Source organism: Perissodus microlepis, chromosome 5, assembly GCF_051167445.1.
Source record: "Perissodus microlepis isolate ML-2025 ecotype Zambia chromosome 5, ASM5116744v1, whole genome shotgun sequence".
NCBI lineage: Eukaryota > Metazoa > Chordata > Actinopteri > Cichliformes > Cichlidae > Perissodus > Perissodus microlepis.
This window is the reverse complement of record NC_140465.1, coordinates 24054071-24079295: the sequence shown is the minus strand read 5'-3', so window position 1 is coordinate 24079295 and position 25225 is coordinate 24054071. Positions and strand designations below refer to the sequence as shown.

Here is a 25225-nt window from a genome sequence, read left to right as displayed (position 1 = left end):
AAATACTTAAATTATTCTCTTAAAAGATGGCTTCTACATGCAGTTCCTCCGTACCTGCTTTGCTGCAGTCGACAGTGAAGTTGCTCCTCTGGCCCACAAAGGCCTTGCTCAGGCCAGCTCCTCGGCTCACCACCTTGCTGGCATCGGAGTCACCCAGCCTGGGCATGGCGCTCTGCGTGAAGCTGCTGGATGCCCGAATTGCCGGATCCAGTGTCAGGGTTGATGTCTCGCTGGCGTTTGTTACATTCACAAGGCGAGGACCTGAAAGGCAGGAAAAAAGTTGAACTTTACCATGTGGTGCAGGCAGATTCAACAGCCATTTCTTGTTATGAACCACTGCCAGAGAGGTTATGTGAAGTCTGCAGTTTTCAATCCAGTAGTTTATATTGCTTTAAAACCAGAATTTGGGCTTGGATGAACTTGAAAAGTGATCCAAATCTGAATCACGGAACATTTGTAACCAGCTTTAACTAAGAGCAGCATTTTACCTGTGACTTTGGCCTTGAAGGGACTCCCAGTGATGTGGTTTGGGCCTCCGTATTTAATGCTGATCAGGTAGTTTCCAGGTGCCATGGGAGTGTACTGCACCTTGTAGCCTTCGGGAACCTCCTGACAGTCCATCTTTACTTTTGACGGGCCCTCGATGGTCACAGCCAAGGACCCGGGGCCTGCCTTAGTGTTGTTAATGATGAACTCTGACTGGGTACCTGCAAGATTTAAGAAGTGTGATGTTTTGTTGAACAACTCCAAGCTGGTATACGTGAAAACTGAGCAGTGGATAAATCACACTGAACTTTGCTCAACTTTATGCTCCAAACAGGCTCACAGCAGTTATGAAGTGAAAAATTTAAGGCTGCAGCAGGTAAAACAGTTACTCACCTGTTGTTCCTCTCTCCAGTCCTGATCCGTATGCTGAAACCAAACCAGGCTCTCCAGTCTGTCCTGGTTCCCCGACTCGGACCTGGAAAGGACTTCCCGGGATGTGAGAGCCATTGAATTTGACATCAATGGTGTGGACGCCATTCTCCCTGGGGATGAACCGGATAGCGTACTTGTCTAGAAGACAGTACAGAAGGGTCTGTTAGCTGCAGCGATTTCATAGTATGTGCCTTTGTTCTTACTGAAGTTTCCAAAAAATCCTCTGGAAATCACCTTTACAATTAAAAAAATAAAAATAACAGAAAAAACCCCAGACAGGCGCACACACACACACACACACACACACCTCTTTCCAGCTCTGTGACGACACACTTCTCCAGAGCTCCAGAGGGACTGTGGACTTTGGCATCCATCTTGCCTTTGGCTCCATTTAGACGCACCGCAAAGGATGCTGGGTGATTCACCTTCAGACCAGACTCCTGTCGGTTTCACACAAAGTCAGTGTACAGGACGGACATTTGACGAACAGGAAAAACATCTTAAACACACACACTTTGGGTTTTGAAGATCAGAGTGCTAAAGACAAATAACTTCAGTGCATATCCTCTGCTCTACTCTTACCTGAGCTCCACTTAGTGCAACTCCAGCAGACAGACTCAGAAGGGTTAGACTGTCAGTAGATTAGTCTTATTATGAGGAAAAAAAAATGTCATAAAGCTGATCTACTTTTTGGTTTAAAGCGTTTCCATCTCCTTGGTCTTACAGCAGTGATTTATTATTCTCATTAAGAACAGAGATCTTTATCTTCTGTCTGAACTGCAAGAGCCAAAATGAACAAACATAAATAATGCAGACTCAGAGCAGAAGAATGTCTCAAGCGATAGACAAAAACAAACTGCAGTCTCTAAGAAGACACAAGGAAGTCTGTCGGCTGCAGCTGGGACACCCGGGAGCTGATGAAACGGATGATTGTACTGTTAAAAGCCTTTAAATGAAACACAAGAGAAACACCAACAGTTCCACACCAGACAAAGCGAGGGATGACCAGAGCCAGGCAAAACTGCACGGACGACTTCCTGACCACAGGTACCCAAACTCAGCCACTCGAAAGAGCTTTTTACTTTACATTACATAATATATCTAGTACAAACCTGTGAAACAGTGGCCATCCTTAAGATAAAATGCACATAAAACTCAATTTATAAAAGAAATTTCTTCATCGTCTACATGATAAAGTCCTTCAACCCAACAAGCATCTGGAAGCTTTGCTGGGATGTCTGCCATTCAAACCCCAATTACCATGTTTATACTGTAGTATCTAAAAGTCCACACCTGACAAACCCACACCTGTATTATAATTACATTAAATACTAAAAACTGAACACTTTCAAACAATTGATAAGAGCTGAACTGAAATGAGTAAACCCACTCAAGACACCAAGTGAACATAAAGCGGACTGAACCCTTTTTTAGTCAAAGTGGAAACTGTATGCGTTTGCCTGGCTGCGGTCATATCCATGAGAGCAGTTGCATAAAGAACATTTAGTTTAACCTGAGTATCTGTGCAGCTGTTGAGGATCGACTAACTCGGGCTGTTTAAGATGTCGCTTTGAATCCAATTTAAAATCAATGATTAACAGCCCAAACCATTCGAGTCCTTGCTTTGGTAATGAAGTCACATTTTTATGCAACTGTGCCTCATCAGCGCCCTTTAATCAAGCAGGGCAGGCTGGGTGTGGAGGTGTCTCCTCGTGCCTCACCTGAAGACCCGCAACAGAGAGGCGACGGGCGTCGTTCACTGGAGCGACAACAGGAACCAGGTAGGGGCTGTCGGGTATGTGCTGGTCGTTAAACTTCACCGAAACCTCATAATCACCTGGAAAAGGAGGTGGGAAGAAGGAAACTCAGTCTAACACATCAGCAAACAGCCAACAGGTAAAGCGTGAGCGAATCATCTACCAGGCTCCTGAGCGACGTAAGAAATGCCGCAGGATCCGTCCTTGCGGTCATCGAAGGAGATCTCAGCCCTGCTGGGTCCCTCCACGGCAACCGACAGACCACCAGCTCCTGCCTCTCTGGTCCAGATCGTGAATTCAGCTGGTGAAAAGATACAAGAAAACTGAAAATTCACAAGGCACAGATCCTTCTCCATCAGTCCACATTTTAAAAGTACTTGTGTAAAAACTAATGTAGCACTGTGTGAAACTTTTTTTAACAACAGTGTTGCCTGTGGCACAGAGGAACAGGATGAGTTTCTTTAATTTTGACATTTAATGGACATCAGACTTTTGGATCAGGTGTTCTGTGCGTACCTGGCTCTCCTGCCAGTGCTCCCTCCAGTCCTGGACCTCCGGCCCTCACCTTGCCAGCCCCGCCCTCACCCAGCGGCCCCACAGTGAACTGGAAGGGGCTGCCCGGCACGTGCACGCCCCTGTACTTGACACTCACGCTGTGCACGCCCATCTCAGTGGGCACGAAGCGCACACAGTAGGCGTCGTTACCCGTGGCCACGAGCTCTGCTGGCTGACTGGCTCCAGAGGGGGAGGTGACCTCAGCAGTGACGTCCTGCATGTCGATCGCTGAGAAGAGAGGAAGGAGGCATTATACATTTACATTTGTGTGCATTTGTTGACCGATTTACCACATGATCATTCATGAGTTCGTCATTTTATTTGTTATTCAGATCAAATTAAAGCTGAAACATACCAGAACCGGTTGCTGTGACCGTAAGGACAGGCATGGCAAATGAGAAAAGGAAAAGGGAGGTTTAAGGAAATTTAACTCAAATTAAACTGTGCTACGACCTCCAAGAGACATAATCAGAAGTAACACAAGGTCCTTCATACAGTGAACGACTGCGAGGTTGCTTGCACAGTGCAAACTTTACCATCCAGTTCACAACTTACTGATCAAATGCAACCGTGCAAGTTACCCAAGAGCACCTGCCTTGAAGGTCACAAGGGTTGCTTTTATACATCTTTAACCAGTTGTCTTTATCAATATCATAACACAAAAATAAAAACTAAACTAAAGTTCCCCTAATCTTATATTGGTGCTGCTGTAGGTAGGAGCAGCCAAGCACTCCCTTCCTTGTTGCGTGATGCAGAAAAATTACTCTGTATCAAAACAAACTGATAAAAGATGAAGTGGAATCTTTCATGCCCACTTAAAAAAATAAAGCAGTTAAAGCTAGTTTTACAACGCACCCTCCACCCTAGCACTGCGTCCCAAATAAGGGGCATCAACAACCCAAACACCCCTCACTGCTCTGGCTCCCCCTGCCAGCACCAGACCGGAGAGGCCAGAGACTAGCCGGACACAGCCAGGAGACAGGTTCTGATTCCGGGTAGCAGCAGAGGAATGAGTCATGGGAACGCTGGATCTTCCAGACCACCAGAGAGAGCAGTAGGAGCGGTAGGTGGTGTGAGAAAGGAGCTGCCGAGACAGGACGAGGAGGAACCAGCTCACTGGAGGAAAAAGATGAGGAAGAGAGCATACAGAGGAAGGGAAAGGATTGAGGGGTAGGAGAAGGGAACAAGGCAGTAGAGGAGGAAACGAGGAGAAGCTGAGAAGGAGAGACATGATTGACAAGAGAGAAGAAAAAAGTAAAAGATCGATGAAAGATAAAAGGCAGACAGGAAATAAGATGAGTGAAAAGTTCTCATAGAAAGGGAATGATAGAACAGGGAAATAAGAAAAGTTAACTGAAAGAGACTACAGACTACAGAGCAGCAGTGAGGAAAACTGGAAAAAGCTGAAGTTTCAGACAGAGCAGCTCTGATCTACTTAAAGAGACGGCCCAAAACAAAACAAAAAAAAATCCATTTGGTTCTATTTTTCCTAAAGTTTGTGTTACACACACGCAACATGAACATAGTCACCAAACGTCTGTGTACCTGGTATCTTTAGGCTGAGGTCGCACACACTCCCGACACTGGCGACAGACGCCGCCTTCTGTCGTCTGGTGATGCTCTCCCGAATACGACCCTCACCCGTCACCCTCACTGTGAACGGACTTCCTGTTGACGCCACACGTTCGTTAAGTTGCACGCTTCATTAGAACACTGAACAAACTGTTTTTCAGCTACTTTTGCACCTCTCTACCTGGCACGTGCTCCTCAGCGAAGCGGATTGAGACGATGTAGTTTCCAGGTTCGGTCGGACAGTAAGTGACTCTACAGGTCCCGTCCTCCATGTCCTCCGTTTGGATGTCTACTTTACTGGGACCTTCAATGGACAGAGCCAGACCGCCATAACCTGGAAACAGATCGCACAGATCGCCATCATTGGCATTGATGTCATTATTATTAGTGCGTCAAAGGAAGAATTTTGAGTTTATATTAGAAAATAAATGCATTGTTTAGAACAGGCTGACACTGACCTGCCTCCCGCGTGTCGACTATAAAGCTCGAGTTGCTGAAGGTGGTTCCCTGGACGAGGCCGTCACCGTGAGCTTTGACTCGACTGGCGTCGCCAATCTCAGACTGGACGACCATGATGGTGATGGGACTGTTGGCGACATGACGACCATTCTTCAGGATGCTGACCTGGTGCTCGCCCACTTCCCGAGGGATGAAGGAGATACCTGTGAGGAGGAGAAAAGAGTTGAAGGTGAGAGGAGCAATTTCGGTAAATGTTGTACTCATTTGTTTCAAATGTGCCTTTGTGGATCTTACCGATGTGGTTGTTGGCCATCCTCTTCAGCAAGCAGGGCTCGTCACGTCCAGAGGGCGACCTGATGCTGGCGCTGAGCAGGCTGAGGTCCGTCTCATTGATGTCCAGAGAGAAATCTGCAGCCGAGCCCAGTTTGACCTGAGAGCGCCGCTGGTTGTCCTCTGAAAGACGAACAGAAGTAAGAAGGTAAAGTGTTAGATGACAAAATATAGCAAACCCAGTGTAGACTACAGTGGGTAAATTATTGAGACGAGAACTGTAAAAACCCATTTCTTTAATGTTTCAAAAAAATCTGATTTCATGTCTACATCAGTAGCAAAATAATCACTTGTTTAAACAAGCTCAACTTTTTTAAACAAGTGAGCTAACAAGCTACACTGCTAGACAATTTACAGTACTAATATTGTGCATTGGTGCCTGACCGGTAATCCTGGCGGTGAACGGGCTGCCAGCGATGTGCTCGTCATTGTATTTGACCAGGATGTTGTAGTCTCCTGGCAGCGTGGGCAGGTAGCTGACAGTGCAGGTCCCGTCTTTATTGTCCACACAGCTGATCTCTGCTTTGGACGGACCCTCGATAGCCAGGTCCAGACCTCCTGGACAGAGAGACGGGCTTGGTCAGCGAGACTGAACTGAGTCAAAACAGACTGTTAAATAATGAAAAATAAACCCGTACCTTCGGAGGCGTCCTCTGTGAAGACTGTGAAGGTAGCCAACTTGTTGGCGACACCATAACTCAGACCAGGACCGTAAGCTGTGACGTTGGGACTGCTGGCGTGATTCACATAGAACTGAAGGGGAGATTCTGCAACACATACAGTGAACCTAATTACAGCAAACTAAGTTTGCAGTAGTAGTAATAATACTGTGAAATTCATGAGCCCTCAGTAAACCCAACCAGCCACTTCAGAACTCAATTCATACACCCCACCAAGATTTATCCTGACAAACTGAGGCCCCTGTGAGCAGCAAGCTCAGTAGTTCTCACTATAAGGGTTCTAATCATGGTGCTAATGTCACATGAGTGTATGTGTTTACCTGGGATGTGTGTGCCGTTGTATTTGATGTGCATCTCGTGCAGACCGGCCTCAGTAGGAGAGTACTGCACTGTGACCGTCCCATCCAGGTTGTCTGTGATTAGAGGCTGAGCGGATTTACCTGAAGGCATCAACACCTCACCTGTAAGAGAAGTTTCTTGATTAGCCATTTTTATAATGGAAGAGTCAGACTGTCCATTTATTGGTCAGTGTCGTCAACTCTGATCCCCTTTAACAAATTAGTTTGTACAGACTGTCATTTCTAATAACTAAACTGATTATATTAACCCATGAATGTCTCATCCACATTTCAATTTACTGGTTACTCACATCTGTCGATTCACACACAAAAAAAAAAAAAATATACTGCTGCAGGTGGCAGAGTATGCAGGTTTTGTACCGCAGAGAAACCCAGAAAGCTGAAAATGTGTCCTCAGCCTCTGCTGATATGAATAAATTGTATTTCTTGTGTTTAATCACTTACCGTGTGCAGTGAAGTTTTAAATAACTTATGAAATTTTTTCTAGAATTGCTGGTGCTTTTTTTGTTATGATAAAACCTTGTGTCTCTCAACACCTCAAATAAGCACAAATTCACTGAGACCATCCATCCCTTTCTTCCTTACCGGTGATTTCTCCCTTCCTGAATGCGAAAGGAATCACCATGTCGAAAGGTCTGAAGCCACTGCCGTTAACGCTCGTACCATCTAGCTGGTAGCTTTCAGACTTCACCTGAATACAAGACAGGCACAAAGACAGACTTTAGCATGTCAGTGAGGGGGGAAAAAAAAAAAAATGTTCTCAGCAACCTGAAATGCAAGCATGCTGCCTCCAAGCCCCGCCCACACGAGGGCATCCTGAAAAGGAGTTGTGCAATGAAGGAAGGATGAGGAAGGAAGAGGTGGATGACTGTGATGATGGGGTGACTCTGATGCAGCCACAGTGATGAAGAGTGCACCAAGAAAGAAGAGGAGCAAAGGTTACCACCACAACAGCCCCCCTCCCTCAAAAACACCTTTGTGCAATGCATCTCGCACACAGATGGTGGTTTGTGAAGCGATGGCATGGAGGAAAGAAAGTGTTTGAGTGAATACACTAAGGAGTGCAGTGAGAGAGAAGTTAAGTGTTCAACCAGCAGCCATTCACCCGCAACAGAGAGGGTGTGTGGGAATATAAAGTGTGTTCTATAAATACTGTCCTCCAAACAGTGAAAAAGACAACCTAAACCACACACTGCAGCACAGCCTTAACCAACCCTGGGGCCTGTACTACAAGGCAGGTTCAACATTCCTAGGATTTCTCTCTTATCTGGTTCAAGCCATCCTGACACAGAGTGATCAGACTAAGCGGTCACATGAAAATGGACAGGTCTTAAGAATAAAGCCTATTCCAAAGGATGAAAGCTCTCAGCTGTCAACAGATTTATCAGTATCAACTCTATAATTACAATTGTATATTATCTTGCATCATAAAAGGAACATGGTGATCATTTTTAGTAGAAAAAGTCATGACGTGTGGGTTAACTGAGTGAGTGGATATCCAGTTTCATGTGACCGCTGAACCAATATGAGGCTAAAGGAATCCAGATAATAGAAAGATCCCTGTTTGAATAACTTAGTACAGCGTTCAGGTGAGCTGAAGAACATTGCAATATCTGTGTCTATAAGCTTACTGACAGACCTGCACCTCCAAAGAGCTTCTAAAACATCTGATTTCTTTTGCAGCTCACTCGAATAAAGACTAGAGTCAGTGATTATGCCCAAACTGGTAAGATGTAACCCTCCCCATTACCATTATTATTCAAATCATGAACCAATTAATGTTTCTAACCCCAGTTTAAGGCCAATTGTTCTGCTGCAGAATAAAGTTGGAATCAGATGTCTCCAAAGGACACTAACGATCTGCTGAAGGGCTTAAAAACATGTGTAAGTGTGTAAGTGTGTGTAATGGGGTACCCATGGCTTGAAGCCAGCCCCAGGGGGAGCGGCCCGTTGCTGTAGAGATGTCTGCCCTTTCATCATGGGTACCTCATCAGTAGCCTGGTGACATGACAGTAAGGATTAACACATCTCACACACATGTGGGAGTCTCTTTACACAAAGTCCATAGTTATGTTTGGAGTGGAAAACAAACACCTGCGATCACCACCAGCAGTTTCCATTAATGGCTAGAAACATCTTACGTGTTCTGTCCTTAACATTAAGAAATTACATCAAGTTCTCATATTTCCACCCACTTATCAGGCTGGAATAAACTTTTTAGGAATATAAGAATAGCATCAATTTCCTATATTTTTGTTGCCCTCCATTTTTGAGGACCTGTTGAGGATATTTATTTCTAATTAGTTATCTCTAAAGTTTCTCTAAAGCAGAACCATTATGCATTCGGCCTTTATTGTCCAGCCAAAAATTTAGGCATCAGACTGCTCTAAACACCATCTGATATGATGTCAGATATCCCTGATATGGTCTGGCCAGGCTCTGGCTGTAAGCACAAAAGCCCACCCATTTTTTTTTAATCCACTTAAAATGTAGTCTTCACATCTGATCACATCAGAGTTCAAGAAATACCATTTATCTGTCTGTGCAGCCTAAAGACAGCTGCTTTTGTTAAGACTGAAATACATATCAGTTAAAATAAAATTACTTCCACTGTGACATGACTTTGTGGAGAAAATGATCCCTCCCACACAAACACAAGGAAAGACGATGAAAGGCCCAATACAACGAGCAGGAAAAACAAGGAAACAAAACAAACAGTCAAACTAAGAGATGAGGTTAATCAGTGTACAAGGACATGTTTGATACTCTGGATGACCGCGGCATCTGCTTTCAAAGTGTTTGTCTAATATGCGTTCTCTTCTCACCGTGACTTTGAAGGGACTGCGTGGGATGTTTTCCCCTCCAAAGCGGACGTAGATGACGTAGTTCCCAGGAGCTGGCGCAGTGTAGAAGATGTCAAAGGTGCCATCGTCATTCTCCAGCACCTCGGCCTCCACCTCTGTGCCATCGGGCTGAACCACCACACAGCTCACTTTCCCTTTACCAGCACCCTTTGCATTCACCACCAGACCCAGCTCCTCACCAATGGCCACAGTGGGACCCACGCCTGAACCTGGGAGAAGTACACATTGTGAATTAATCAGACTCCTAAAAATAAATGAGATTCCTTCTGTCAGACTCCGATCACATACCGCTCACGGTGCACTTGCTGGCATCACCAGTTGCTGTGGCACGGACTCTGTAAGGTGATGCTGGGATGTCATCGCCACCATATTTTATAACGATGGTGTACCGGCCAGCACGGTCAGGGACGTATGATACCCGGTATGTACCATCACCGTTGTCATGGACCCTGGGCTGCTTAGGTTTGCCATCCTGGTCCTGAAGAGGAAGGAAGTGAATAACAATCTGTGTGGGGTCTACTTTAGTGTGTGTATGCTTATGTGTGTGATACTGACCGTGATGAGCACGCTCAGTTGACCTTGGCCAGCATCTTTAGCGTCGATATTGAACTCAACGGGGAAGCTGGCGGGGACGCCGCTGGTCAGCCCGGGGCCGCTGGCTCGTACTTTGCTGGCATCGTGAGTGGGCAGAACCCGAAACTTGAAGGGACTGAAAGATCAGAGACAGTACAGACTGATCAACGGTATGAACCACAACAGCAAGCAGATATCAAAGGGACAAAAATTACCAGCGATAGAGTAATACAGAGTTCACCTCTGGCTGTTAGAGTGAATCGACTCAAAAGGTCTGCTTTGCATGCATTTTTATCTGGTTAATCAGTCACTGTAGTTTCATATAATCTTAAATTTAGTTTAAGTCCATCATTTGAGGTGTTAGCAGTTCAATTAAAACAAACCAGAACAAATCAAATGTATACATTTTCACAAAAGTTGCCCGACTCCTGTTGCTGTACTGCTACAGCTGTGTACCTGTGTGGGACGTCCTCCTCCGCATATTTTACAGCCACTGAGTACGGTCCCTCCACAGACGGCGTGTAGGACACTGTGTGAGTCCCATCTCCATTATCAGTCACTTCCACAGGCTCTGCAATGCCTTTGGGAGCAGCGACTGCCACAGCCAGGGGCGCCACGCCGGCCTTCCTGCAGTCCACTGTGAAGGATTGTGGGATATTGGCCCTGACTCCTGACGCCACTCCAGGACCAGAAACTTTGACCTTACTAGAGTCCACCACATCCTTAACTGGGACCTTAAATGGACTCCCTAAGTACAGAAAAATAAATTAGGTGTAAACACAACTAGCAAGACTCATAGCAGAGCGTGCTGTTTGACACTTTAATGTTTGTAGCACATGCAGCAGAGACACATCACAGACATGTAGACAGATGTGCAGAGTGAAGCCACCTCTTAATAAATGCTAATAAAATGCACTCCTAGATACTGGATAACTGTCTGACAACATGTCTGTGAATCACTCCACAAATGCAAAGTTACAGAGATAACAGTGCTGCAGTATCTGCTGAATGACTCTGCAGAAACAAAGTCATCGCATAAAAGTTGTCAAACAAAGAAACATGAGAACTTCAGACCACAGTCGAAGAAATTTAAAACTGTGACATCTTTAAAACATTAAGCCAAAACCCTCAACATGTCTTCAAACAACCAATAATAGCATTTTTGTAATGTCAACTAAACATTAACTGCACCTTTTATCATTAGCATCTGTTTATAGGTACAAATGAGAGAAAAGGCAACAAAGTGTTATTAAAGTGACATTAAAGATCTTTAAGAGATGAACACATGTGAAACAGCTTAGTGAAGCTGTGCTAAATTAGTTTATTCCCGTTTTTCATGTTGATGAGAACCATTCCTCTTCAGATTTTTTCCCTTCATGAGCCTTCTCACATTACCAGAATTAAGTCTGATTAAATTCTTCTCTCTCTTTCTGTTGTCAACAAATCTCAGAAAACTGACCCAAACCATCTGGATCTACTTCCTGTTTATCTATGCCACAGAGCTCCACTGTGGTCCAGAAATACTGATCTTTCCACCGTTTATTTTAACCAACTCACACACAAAAGACTCACTAAAGTATCAATTGTGATTAACTTGCAGTTGAAAATTGTCTCAAACAAATGAAATGCCTTCTCCATCCATCTCCCTTTCACTCCTTATCCAACTTTGAGTTGCAAGGGCAGCAGTCTAAGCTAAAGGTCTCAAGATGAAATACACTCAAAGTTGTTTTATAAACTACAAGGGTTGTTAAACTCAAACTTCTCAGGATGCTGAGGTGTTCCCTAAACTAGCTCAGAGAAATAATCTTTCCAGCGTGTTCTGTGTCCAGGTTGGACATGCCTGAAACACCTCACACTGATGCAGAGCAAAACCTGGTTTACTCTGAACTGTTTCTGAATGCTTGTCTTTCCATTTTTAAAAGGTGGGTTTTTTTCCTGCACCCTTTACAGGTTTAACCATCCCCTGTGCTACAGCTTATTATGCTAGTAAGGGAACCAAAATAATAATTAAAAAAAAAAAAAAAAAAAAAAGGATCTCACCAGGGATGTGTTCTCCTCCATAGGTGATGTTGACGTCGTAGTTTCCTGGTGTGAAGGGAATGTACTCCACACTGCAGCTGCCATCTTTGTTGTCTGTGCAAGACATCTTAGACTCTGATGGACCCTCCACAGTGATGCCAAGGCCACCAATACCTGCCCCTCTGAAGGAACAACACATCCAAATTATTTGTACTTTAATTATCTACCAACGGCTGTCAAAATGTTTGCAGATGATACAGGATGATTTACATGATTTGATTGCCAATTCTGTCATTTGCGCACAGATGACAAAATGTTTACCTTTTGTTTGTATTAGCTTAAAAAAAAAAAAAAAAACTGAAACAAAAAGGCATAATGCCTCGTCACACATGGTGCATTTAAAAATATAACCAAAGAGTCTTAAATTAAATATTCCCTGTAAAAGTGTAGTTTCAATTTTCTGTCAGTTAACTATAATCTTTACTGACTCATACAATTATCTACTTTATTGCTCCTTATTTATAAGGATATACGTGCATACTTTATTGCCCAGCAGTACCTGGTGAAGATGTTGAAGTTGTTGGGCTGGTCAGTCAGGCCTTGTTCCAGCCCGGGGCCAGTAGCCACCACCCTGCTCGGGTCACATCCCTCTGACACAGAAACCCTGAATGGGCTATTGGGAACTGGAGTGTCATCATACAGAACCTGGACGCTGTGGACGCCTAAAATAAAGATTGACACAAATGAAACTGACTTCACAACAAAAAGATTTTATGTTGAGCAGTTCAGTTCTGACTGGATGCGTTACCATTTTCAAAAGGAGTGTACTCGACACAGTAGGTGCCATCGGCCTTGTCTGTAACCACACAGTCTGTCAGAGCTCCAGACGGGTTCTTGACCGCCGCCTTTACGTGGTCGCCACCTCGCCGGGTCAGAGAACGAGCATCCACTGTGAACTCTGTGGTGGCTTCTCTGAAAACAGCTGGAGGGAGGGAAACAGGAAGGCGTGTTTTAAGCAGAACTCTGACTGGGCACAAGGGGTTTTTTGATCATTACCAAACTTACTCAGGCTGTCAAGTCACCTCTACCTGTTGACTTATGAAGGAGTTTTATCAAGTAGGAAATTACCCCGATATCACAAAGGGATTTAAAACTATACTACATAAAATACCCACAATCCCTCAACACAAAATTCTTCAATTCACAAAAAAATGAAGAGAAGCTCATATTAGGTTCATTAACCACTGTAGCGAATGCTATTAAGTTGTATAATTCACTTTCTATGACTTCTAACTTGTATAATATTCAACTGTGCAGGCTAATGCAAAGCAAAAGAAACCAAACAGGGGAAAAATAAACAGTACTGCTCAACTTGAACGCCACTCATTTAAATTATTCTTCCCAAACTGGATTTGTATCAAACTAAATATATACTGTACCTTGTCCCTCCACTCCAGGTCCAAACACTTTGACTTTGGACGTGTCCACAGCAGGGTCCGCCATCACCTTAGCAGGGAAACCAGGGACGGTCTTTCCTCCATACTTCAGCAGCAGGGTGTACATGCCAGAAGTCAGAGGGATGTAGGTCACCGTGTAGGTCCCGTCTTTGTTATCCACAATCTCAGTCTTCGCTTTTGCACCTGGAATATGAAATTAGAATTTGTGCTACATGGAGAACCACCAAAATTTTTGCTTTAAACAGAAAACCTGGAGTTTAAACATACAAAATCTCACCAATGAACATGTGTCTGTTGACAAAGCCAAACGACAGCTTTCCAGCCATATTTCATGATATTAAATAAGCTCTACACTTACCCCCTGGTGAGGCATGTTAAAGAAGCAAAGGGGACGAAATGGAAACTTTCTTCACTTGAAATAACTGATCATCAAGTATTCTTTTAAGTCTCTGCATCCCAATTTTCATAAACAGTGAATAATGGCTGGCTCTGCCTTTATTTGAATACAGCTTTTTAAATGTGCTTTTGAACATGTATAACTTTTATATGACTGAATTTAATAGTTACCTGAGCCAAGGCCTGAACCAGTAGGGCTGCTTGGGGGTGAATCTAGCGCAGCCTCCAGGCTGAGTTCACCCGGTCCAGCTTGAGAGCAGTCCACATTTACAACACTGGTTTCCCCAACCTGAAGAGACAGTAACATGGATCAGACTTTATGACTTTCAGAACAGGAGAGTATTTTAAAGGATGAGTCAGACTAAAGCAGACACAGGACAGGACGAGATTAAGGAACTTAAAAAGCAGCACAACTTTCGAACAATGAAAAACTGAACTTGTGCCTATTGCATGAATAAATTCTGAGGAACTTTAAAATTTCTTCCTGGCTGCATTTCAGCAGAGTCCACCACATACATATTGGCTGACCGGGTGTCTCAGTTCATGTGGGACACCCTTTTTCATTCCCTAGTTAGTCACACATTTTGACTGGCACTACTTTTCAGAAGTCACCACTTCACACACACCTTCCCTAAACAGAGGAATGAATCCACTGGCTGTAAGAAAAGCAGGAAAGGCTGCCATCATGGATCAAGTGCAGGTCAATTTGTCACATTTCTTGCTGCTTGTAACACACCCAGTGGAGGAAATTACACCATACAGTCAAAAGCTATGAAGATTTTTGTGCAATATGATGGAAACTCCCACTAAGACTGGAAAATGCGGCTACAACAAAGACTGGAACATATTACTGGGTGAAGTGGGGAGGAGGTGGTGGTTCTGCATCCCTACCGAAACCCAGAGATCACCACATAAAAGAGCAGCTAACTTTACAAATTTAAGATTAACGAGCCAAAATTCTGAGCTGCAGAGAAATTCAGAAGCAGTGTTGTAGCAACATATTTGTTGCACTCATCCAGATTTCACTCCCCCTGCAGACTCTCACCTTGGCTCTCTTCAGGCCCGATCCTGAGGCAACCACCTTGGAGGGGTCAAAGGGCATCTGGATGTCAGCTCTGAATGGCGATCCGGGGATGTGGACATTCTCAAACAGGATGTTAACCAGGTAGTCTCCAGGCTCGGTGGGCAGGTAGGAGACTGAGCAGGTCCCATCGCCGTTATCCGAACATTCGATCTTGGCCTCGGTCGGCCCCTCCACAGTCAGCCCCAGACCTCCAGTGCCGGCACCTTTGGTGTCGATTGTGAACTCAGCCGGGTTCCCCACTAAGCCTCCCTTCAGACCAGGACCGAAGGCTTTCACCTAAAACAAGACGTAACGCATTATTAATGATACAGGTGTCTAACATGTTAAAACAGACCAAGTAAAATTGTCAAGGTACAGAACAAACTGATATTACCTTGCTGGGGTCTGGAGGCAGGTGGGCCTCCACAGGAAAGGGGCTTCCTGGGATGGGGTGTCCATCATAAGACACGTTAACAGCATACACTCCCTCCTTTGTGGGGGTGTAACGGACCAAACTGACATCTGCTTTACCGGGCTGAGGCTCAACTTTACAAGGTACTGCCTGCTGACTGGGACTCAGCTAACACCACATACGCAGAAAGGAAACAATCAGATTTTCCAGAATTTAAAATTTTTGGAAAAAGTATTTTCCTTATCCAACCTTAATAAAAAGACTGAATCTTACTAACAGTTATATTTTTCACACAGGTCAATATGAGGTTTCTCTGACACTCACCAGTTCTACCACCAGGTGACCTTGACCTCCAGCACCCTTTGTGTCCACCATGAACTGCTGTTCCTGGTTAACCTCCACTCCTGAAAGACATTAGTCACTTATAAGTGGCTGCCTCCTGAAGTACCTAGAAACTTTCTGTTAACACAAACTGATGGTTTCAGGCCCTCCAAGGTATGGAGGCCTATCTCCCCCCACCACTTCCAGGTGATCCAGGTGATTGATATATGTATTTTTTGTCTGCTTATTGTGTTGGTTTTTGTTTTTTTGCCCTTTATCCCAGTCCCTCTTCTCCGCTGTTTTTCTTTCCCCAGTCAAGTCTGTCCCGTATTTAGCAAGTGAAAATAAAATAAAATAAACAATAAAAGGTGAATCAAATAGACCATTATGGCAAGGCTGGGATGGTTCATTTGGTAAAGTAAATTCGTTGGGCGTCTTTCTTCGCCTTTAGACAATAATTCTGATGGCAAAAGAGCCAAACGGCCAAAAAAAAAAAAAAAAAAAAAACCCCAAACAAAAAACCCCAAAACAAAACACTAAAACTGATGACTGACAGAATAAACGGGAGCTCAACATCCAGATCACTCTTGTACAATTTCTGTTGACAGTCAAACATTTGTACAATCCTTAAATTTGATTTCATCTCCGATGAAAAGTACTCATCAATTCTCATTAGACCCTGGAAGCAAAAACAAAAGAAAAACAAAAAACAAAACGACTCATGTACCAGAAATGGGAAGGAACCATCCTGAAGTTCCTTGCATGTTATAAAAGAACCAACAGCAAATCTGCAGATATTCCTTTTTGCAGAAGCAGAAGCAGTCATTTGTTATGCTTTACTGCTCATGTCAGAAAAACAAAATCTTGTATTTATTTATTTTTAAGATATAACTCGTGTTCTTTCTTTGCCAGAAAACTTTACTAAACAGTTGAAGTTAACAGAAGTCAGCTTACTTCCATCCATGTTATCCACAGTGACTTTGCTGAGGTCCAGTGGTGCAGCGACTCCAACTGTGAAGGGGCTCTTGGCAATGGGGTCGCCTCCAAACTTCACCACGATTGTCATCTCCCCCTGCAAAGAAACTGATCATTTACTCTGGAACAAACACTAAAAGCACTGTGTTCATTTACCATCATGACTCTGGACAGTTTGCAAGATCTGTGACACTCTGACATGACGAACTTTAAGTGTTCGGTTTTGCCAAAATATAAAAAGCACTAGAAATAATCTGATGTACCTGTTGTGCAGGTGTGTACTTGACAGTCTGAGAGTAGTCGTAGTTATCGATGATGTCAAAGTCTTTCACAGGAGAGGAGAAGGTAACGTCCAGCGGTGCTTTACCTGCTCCTTTAGTCAACACGGTGAAATGAGTCGGTTTTCCGCTCTCCACACCTGGACAGAATAAGAGAAGGGGTTATCTTGTAATAATGCTCTGTATACTGTCACAGTGCAGTCTCGCCTACAAATAGCAGATCATATAAAGGACTAACCTTTGATTTAAAAGACTGGGCTCAATGACAGATTTTTGTTTAAGACCTATTCTAATAAATTTAATGTCCCATTAAATCCACTCTCTCACCAGTGCGAGCCAGTCCAGGACCTTCTGCTTTGACCTTTGATGCATCATGTGAAGGATCGACTTTGACACTGAAGGGGCTCTGAGGAACTTCCTGTGTTGAGTAACCAGAATAAAATCACAGTAAGACCTTTTTTTCTTAAAAGTGGACATTCTATAGCATAGCTTATGGAGCGAAAAGAGAAAAGCCCAAAAGGTAAACACATTTATTGGCACGTCATATTTAACGCAGAAAAATCGATGCATTTCTTCATACAAGCCTTAAATCATGAGGTTAAACAGATTTTAAGAGACACTCGCTCTTTTCTATGTTGTGTTTCACCAACATCAGACTTCTCCCGTAGAAAAAAGTGAGCTATTTCACTAGTGGTATACAAGAAGGAATCAGAGCAGGTTTAGCAACTTAGAAATGATGAAAACATTAAAATAGAAAGATGTCTTTTTGGCACTCATTAATTCATCAAATCTGACTTGAAGCTGACGTAAAATACTAGGGGAAAAACTAGTATTTTATCAATTGATAGAAATTATCTGTACTTTGCAGGCAGTTTATGGAGTAAATCATGCTCTGCATTCCACACTCATCTAAATGTGATCACTTCTGACTCCAGACTGTTGACAGCGAGCACTCAGACCAGAGGGCGATCCTTTCAGGAGTGTGTTTGTACCTTGTCAGTGAACAGGACTTTAATGGTGAGTCTTCCAGCAGCAGGAGGGATGTATTTGACTGTGAACGTGTCGTTGGCGTTGGGAATGATATCAAAATCCACATCAGCCTCTTTGTCGCTGATCATGTTGGCGTCACACTTAATCCCAACGCCGACATCACCTGAACAAACACACAGAGTTGACCATAACCATATCGTGAACATAATACAGTTATGACTCAGACTCCAAATAATCTCATTTCTTGGCCGATGATCGTTTCAGTGTATACACCAGCTGCCACAAGGTGGCGCTGCCTGCTTCCGTTTCTGCTCCTCAGTCAATCGTTTCATCTCAGAAACACTTCACACCTCCGGGATGGTGCATTGCCAAAAACTCTAATATAAACAATAAGCCACCTGTGCAGCACAATCGGCACTCCCTGCAGCACAAGACCCGAGCTATCAATTCATAAGTGATTTTAAAAGAAGCGTTTCCTGTCATGAAAATGACATGGACGAAGAATAAATAAATAAATCTACATAAGTGTTACTTTCTCCAGTTTGAACATACCGATACTATAATTTGAAAATAAATTCTAGTAGCATTTGCAAATAATTTTTTTAGCCTTTTAGAGCAGTTTACTTTTTTGCCCCCAGGCTGAATTGAATTTCAACAGCTCTTTTGGCACAGAGCAGAGTAAAAAAAACAACACATTGTTTGTAACATGTGCATTCACTTTAAAATGAATGTAGCCTTTGAATGATACTATAGTAATATACCCTACACCCCGACCTCCCCCCCTCTTTCCTCTGGTATGTCATGGCAATGATCTCAAGGCAGAAACATCCCAACAGGAAATTCATCCATCGGACCCTTCCTGAGTAGTAACACAGGATCATGCTTCATCACCCGCATGCACCGGCCTAAACATGCTCCCCACCACATTAAAAGAATATATGCACACTCAGACCTAGACGTGTGCTTTGTCTCTATTCATTAATGCAGTGACAAATACTAGTCGTCCTCAGACTTGTTTGAAGTGCAAGTTTAGATAAGAGAGTTCATAAGATGCAGCAGAATGGAAATGAATGTGGAAGTGGGTACCCTCTGATGATGAAATCAGAGGAAAAAAAGGAGAAGGCTACTCTCTCAAACGTCACAGAACAGTCAGCGTAACTTGTTCATGGAAGTCGTTTTTCTGCTTCAAATCTTTTCCAGTTGATTCATTTTAGAATATCCAAATCTGAAGTCTGGTGTTGAACCGGCATATTGGTATCAAAACCATACGGTTGTGATACTTTGTTAGCTAATAATAAACTGTGCTGCTTGGACTGACACTGAAACACACCTTGCTTATCTGTGTTTAGCACACTCCTAACACTCAAACCCCAAAGTTTGTGAAACAACTTGACCAAATACAAAGCATAAAATTACAAATCCCTCTCTTTTTTCCCCCCCCAACTCTAGGTCTAAATTAGAAGCCATTATCTTGGTTAAAGGCCACATCAGGCATATCTACTCTGTGACACCACAGAAGTACAAGTGGATCCACCACTGTTTAAGGTTATATATGTTAATGTCCCAGCCAAAGAAAAGCACATCCCCTTTAAGTAAGTTCTTTTGAAATGTCATAAAATAGTCAGGATTTCCTGTCTAAATGATTCTTAATGTGTTCGAGTTACCATCTCCAGCTCCTGAACAGTCCACAGTGAAGTGTGTGGGCTCGTTGGCCTTCAGTCCACTCCTCTCCACTCCGGGACCAAACACCTTCACCATGTTGGGGTGGCTGCCTTTACCCACATTTACCTATGGGCACCAACAGGAAGTGACATCACTTATTTCAATCTCCTTAAGGATGTGAGGCAGTTAAATTTTGTAGAAAAAAATAAAATGAAATTAAGAAAACAATGAATGCTATAATACAGAAAACCACAAGGCTCCAAACTAGATGCACAGCTTTTTATTTTTTTAATTTATTCTTAGCATATTTACTGCAACACATTTCAACATCATGTTTATTAATGCTGGCTTCACACAGCTATAACTTAAGAGGAAAGCAGATGAGGAGGATTCAATGTTTCCAAAAAGCCTCTGAAAGGTGTAGCAATAAACCAGGGTGGTGGCATTAAACAGTGAATTCTCTACAGGCAGATCACATCTACAATGTACACAGTTGTGCAATTTTACTCTAAAACAGTAAAGAGCATTTCTAATAAAACTGAAAAACTGATAATAAAAAGACACTGAATGAAAAGTGAAACACAGTAAATTGCCTAAGTGCAGGTTAACAACTTCACAGGTGCAGAAAACTAACTGCTGGGACTTCAATATGAATTTCTGGCATTTAAAAAAGGGGGAAAGTCCAACTAATAAATACCATAAATTTACTTCATGATGATCAACTTGATTCCATATGAAACTCTAGTGTCCTGATGTGATATTAAAATTTTACCACCATCATAAAAACTTTTTTGTTTTTTAAGAAACAAAGTCTTAAATGTCCTTTGTGCCATTTAGATAACATTTCCAGTACAAGACTGTACAATAATTATTCCACATCACAGCTACACACAGTTACTGGGTCCAATTCAGGATTCTGACTTTTTGTTTTGCCTGGTCTTTGGTCACTTCTTCCCTTTCCCTGCATTTGCATGTAGCGTTTAGATTTCGTTGTACTTTGTTTTGCTTTAAACAAGAAATTAGTGAATGAGTGAAAGAAAGAAAAACTGAATGAGCAAAGTCTAAGAAAAAGAAATGAACCAAACACAGAACAACATTTAAATAAAATGTTAATTTATTTTGAAATCAACTTCCAGTTGTGGCAATTAAAGTGTTTAAGTGCTTTGTTGTTTTAGTACAGACTGAAATTAAAGTTGGTTTCAGTAAACACGTTAGTTACAGATTTACTGGGAATATTTTAAAACAAAAATGCAAGCACAGAAATCTCAAATGAGGCACCAACGGAGGGGAAAAAAAACAAATTCTGCAAACTTCTAAAAGCTGATTTAAAGGATTTTAAGTCACTACAGATGTTTAAAAAGGAAATCTACTCATTCTATATAATAAAAGTAGAAATCAGTGCAATGAGTGCAAACAGTTTCTGCAACTTGTGTTTAAGCTGATGAGTGCTCTTTTCACACTTGTTTTTAAAGCCCAACCCAAGCAGACTGTCAAAGGGTGTAGAGGTTGATTTATTCTGCAACTACTCCCGAGGATTAGTCACAAAAGCAGCCGGGAGATAAACGATACGCGCTCACACACAGCAGGCAGCGGTAAACCGTTCAGCTTAGGGAGCGACAGACACCATGTCCACTCACTAGTGGGTAAATTAGACAGCATAAAAATAGCTGCTAACATAGTGTGGACTTTATGTCGCAGTAAACACTGGAATCATAAACTGCTTTAGTCATCTGAGAGAATTTCTAAAAATAACTGCCCAAATAAGTGCCCCGAGGGATTCAGAGATGGACTTTGCACCTTAGATACAATGCATGTATGGAAACTGCCTGAGTGAGCTCATTTTGACACAAAAGAATCAACTTTCTGCTTCAGTTTCTGGCTTTTAAACAGATTCTTTACTCCCTCGTCTGTAGCTCACCAGCACAGCAGTGGACAGTTTACACTGAGCCAGATTTGAACCATGAACCTCTTTCCCATGCTGGATTCTTTTCCTACACGTTTGATTAAAAAAGGTGTCACTGCTGTAGGCTCCCAGCAGTGCTGAGAATTGGGTGCGTCTGTTTGCATTTTATCCACCCAAAGTATCTTCACTGAAATTCGAGAAAGGCGCAGTCAGAACGAGGAAGCCTGCACGCAAGTCGCTGCAGCTCAGAACAAGCCTGCTGAACAATCAGTGACTAAGACATCACAAGGTGTCCATCGGCTGAAGTGATTTATGGACCACCGTGAACACTACAGAAATCAGTCAGGTTGTTACAAAAGCTTCTGAAAGTCTAGTCTAGCCCTAAACACTTTGAAAGGATAACAGACGTGCAACAAGCTGAATGTCTTTGCCAGCTCTTCATGAATCTCAGACTCTGCGGCAGTTTCTCATGGGACTTATGTGTAATGTATGTGGAACTAAACTTGTATCAAAGAGAAGGAGAGAGCCAATAAACTGCTTCAAAACAAACAGCAGCAACTCAAACAATGATTTCAAAAAGTAAAATAAAAGGTTTACAGACTGGTTAGTAAACATGAATGGAAAAAGAAAACCTTTTCACTCTCAGTTTTGCCCTGATACTCAAAATCATGGGTCAATTGCATCTGTGTTCAGAATGTATGTTTGATGTGGATGACTTTCACACGTCAGCAACTTTACACTGAAAGATTGTGTTGATCTCATTAAATACACACATGGAATGAAAAGGTTTTCCCTGAACATGAACACATTTAACAGGAGGAAAAACAACAACAAACATGCTGTTAAAAATTCACTTATCTGAACCTCTCTGGCTTTGCAGAGTATAAATGTGAACTCTAAAGAATGCTGTCATTCTTTAGAGTTCATTATTGAGTCTTATAATTTCTGGTAAACTGAGGCTAAATCCAAAATGTCAAAATCCTTTAAACCAGCTACGCCTGAAGGCTTTGACACGTTTATACCAATGATGGGAGTTGCTAGTGTAGTTACTTTTGCATGATCTCTCCTACATTTTTAGTTTGTCAAAAATGAAAAGAAAACATTTTTATCTTTCAATTTTCCGACAGGAAACCACTTTTGTGACTAAGACATTAGTATTTTGCTAATCCAATCCGATTAAGGGTTTTAATAAAGGATCCACCCCCTAACCAAACATTAGAAATGTAGTTAAATCTTAAGTGCATGTACTTAAAAAGGCTGAATGTAGTCCTGAAAGCGATGCCATCATGAGGCTGCTGCTCACTTCATGCCCAAAATCAAAATCTGAGATGCCAAAAAGCAGCCCTCGTTTCTGTGACATCATTAATACTTGCAGTAAAGAGTTTGTTTGTTTTTTCTTTAAATCAAAACTGGAGCTTTGTCTATGACCCGAAGAATAAAGTTTGGCTCACAAAACTGATATTTATTGGTATATAGCACCACAGGGGTCATTACATTGTAGACTATTTAGTGAGCACTGCCTAAAAAGTTTGAGCAAATTCAGTTTAGGATTCTTCTTAAGGGTTATGACCCATGAATCTAGCTGGTTTATATGGTGAGTACTGACATTTTGGAGTTGATGACTGCTGATACGTCAAAGCTGGTTTGTAGCTGGGATCAGAAAGGTTCAGGTGAGTGATTTTCAGGTGGGACTCAAACCCAAAAAGTGTTACACAAAAAATAAAAATGCATGGACAGTGGTTACAGTGCAGAAGACTGGTTTAGTGTCTTGTGGTTACATCATCATTACTAGAGTCTACAAAACAAGTTTTAAGATTAGGGGTTTTAAGTGATAATGTGAAGGACAAACAGCTGTTACAGTGACAACAGTACTATGACGGAGTTCATTAGAACAGTGTAAACTAAAACATTTGAAAAATCAAAAACATTTCAGCTTCTACTAAATTTTTGATCAGACACGGGATATTAATTCCTTCCTCTAACAACCATCTGTTGATGATTGTGACGCTTTACAGATACATGCTGAGAGAAAGGTTTGTTTCCTTGACGAAGAAAACAAACTCACTAACCCAAACTACAGATATCCTCCCACGTCCACTGAACACATTTATGAAGGTATATTGAATACCAGATACTTGAATGTAAATGTAATGAGCAATCTACTGAGTTACAGGCTTATCCGTGCATCTCAGTTTACCATTTCTTCATGTGAAGTGTTTAATTCTCATAATATTTAAAGTTTTTCTTAAATTTTTTGTTGTACGATGAACCTCTGTGCACCTAAACTAAGAGGTGTACCTCTCCTCGATAGATGTAGTTATGATAATCAGAGGCCTCTTAGTTTTGCAGCTCTCATCTGTACTTTTTACCTTCAGCTCTGACTGAACAACCTTGATGCTTTCTGCCATGGCAAGATGCTCAGATTTGGGCAGGGAATTATCATTTCCTGTAGTAACGGGGTTCTGTGATTGGCTGCTTACCCTGAAGGGGCTTTTGGGGATGCTGACTCCTGCCCAGGACACAGCCACGGTGTGCTTGAGAGAGGAGGTGGGTGTGTAGGAGCAGCTATACAGTCCATCACCTTTGCTCCTCATCTTGACCTCCACAGGAAGTCCCTCTGCGTCCTGACAAACAAACAGGAAGTCAGTTAATCAATAGGACAAAGATGGGTACAAAAAATATATTTGAATGAATTAAATGGTATCGTTTTCTCTTGTCATAATGGGAAATATTCTGGTTAAAGCTTCTTTAATTGAAGGATTTGTTATGAAGCCATAGGTAACGTGAACATAGTTCAATCACATGACAGACAACAGCACCAGGAACTAAGCAGGCAGACAAACTTGACAACCACATCAAGCGAAAGCACATTTCATCCATTTGTTTATTCATTTCCTGGCAGTCTATTCAGCAGGGCTAAGCAGACTCCCACCACCATCTTCAGGGTGACACCGAAGCAGACCCAAAGCAGCAAGTCTTCCCTGGGTCCTGGATCTGATCTCAGGGTTTCACACTCAAAACACCACATTGAATTAACAGCTTCAAAAACTGGGTCACCCCATGGCTAAGCAGTTTGAGTGGCAAATGGTCAAAAATGTCTTAAGCATAGCACATTTAACTGCACTCACACACTTTGCATGCAACCTGTGAACTTTGATTTAGTTCATCTACATGTAGCTCATAAACCAACATGAACTCCACCATATGATCAAACTATGAGGAACTGGATGCAAAAACGAATTCCACACGTTTATTCCCACAGTCATGTTTGCAGAACACATTTTTAAATGTTTGGAAACTTTCTTACAGTAATTAAAAAATATAACTTAAAGGTGAACAAATATTAAGCTAATCTTTGTTTATAATGGTAGGCATTATTGCAAAAATAAATAAATAAATAACAATAATAACAATAACAATAATAACAATAACAATAATAACAATAATAATAATAATAATAATAATAATAATAATAATAATAATATATCCCTAAAAGTTTGGGGCAGGATTTCTGCTTCTGCTTCTGACCTGAGCTGTGATGTTCAGAGGTCCTTTCCCAGCATGCTCAGCGTTCACAGTGAACTCGGCAGGCTGATTGACGACACAGCCGCTCTTCTCAAGCCCCGGCCCGTAAGCCTGGACCTGCAAACGCAAAACAAAAGTCATTCCCCCAACTTAAGTG

General features: G+C 42.3%; 1 protein-coding gene across 2 annotated transcripts in view; it reads right to left on the bottom strand.

The window, feature by feature from the left end:
• The window catches only part of flnba (filamin B a), a 63174-nt gene that overhangs the window by 1664 nt on the left and 36285 nt on the right, over nt 1–25225 (bottom strand). Inside the window, exons 14-48 of one of the 2 annotated variants that reach the window (XM_084928946.1) lie at nt 25072–25185; nt 24024–24167; nt 19643–19766; nt 17981–18141; nt 17316–17406; nt 16974–17128; nt 16690–16807; nt 15739–15818; nt 15397–15582; nt 14985–15299; nt 14111–14228; nt 13526–13726; nt 12895–13068; nt 12646–12808; nt 12108–12268; nt 10524–10815; nt 10050–10203; nt 9783–9972; nt 9456–9703; nt 8545–8628; nt 7216–7321; nt 6592–6732; nt 6230–6358; nt 5976–6149; nt 5556–5714; nt 5261–5464; nt 4984–5136; nt 4776–4898; nt 3192–3458; nt 2839–2976; nt 2640–2755; nt 1226–1358; nt 880–1056; nt 489–707; nt 55–261 (exon numbers count right to left, since the gene is read on the bottom strand). In XM_084928946.1, the coding sequence (XP_084785072.1) occupies nt 55–261; nt 489–707; nt 880–1056; nt 1226–1358; nt 2640–2755; nt 2839–2976; nt 3192–3458; nt 4776–4898; nt 4984–5136; nt 5261–5464; nt 5556–5714; nt 5976–6149; nt 6230–6358; nt 6592–6732; nt 7216–7321; nt 8545–8628; nt 9456–9703; nt 9783–9972; nt 10050–10203; nt 10524–10815; nt 12108–12268; nt 12646–12808; nt 12895–13068; nt 13526–13726; nt 14111–14228; nt 14985–15299; nt 15397–15582; nt 15739–15818; nt 16690–16807; nt 16974–17128; nt 17316–17406; nt 17981–18141; nt 19643–19766; nt 24024–24167; nt 25072–25185 (5719 nt within the window). The remainder of the gene's footprint in view (nt 1–54; nt 262–488; nt 708–879; nt 1057–1225; nt 1359–2639; nt 2756–2838; nt 2977–3191; nt 3459–4775; nt 4899–4983; nt 5137–5260; nt 5465–5555; nt 5715–5975; nt 6150–6229; nt 6359–6591; nt 6733–7215; nt 7322–8544; nt 8629–9455; nt 9704–9782; nt 9973–10049; nt 10204–10523; nt 10816–12107; nt 12269–12645; nt 12809–12894; nt 13069–13525; nt 13727–14110; nt 14229–14984; nt 15300–15396; nt 15583–15738; nt 15819–16689; nt 16808–16973; nt 17129–17315; nt 17407–17980; nt 18142–19642; nt 19767–24023; nt 24168–25071; nt 25186–25225) is intronic. The other variant, XM_084928947.1, reaches the window with a different exon arrangement.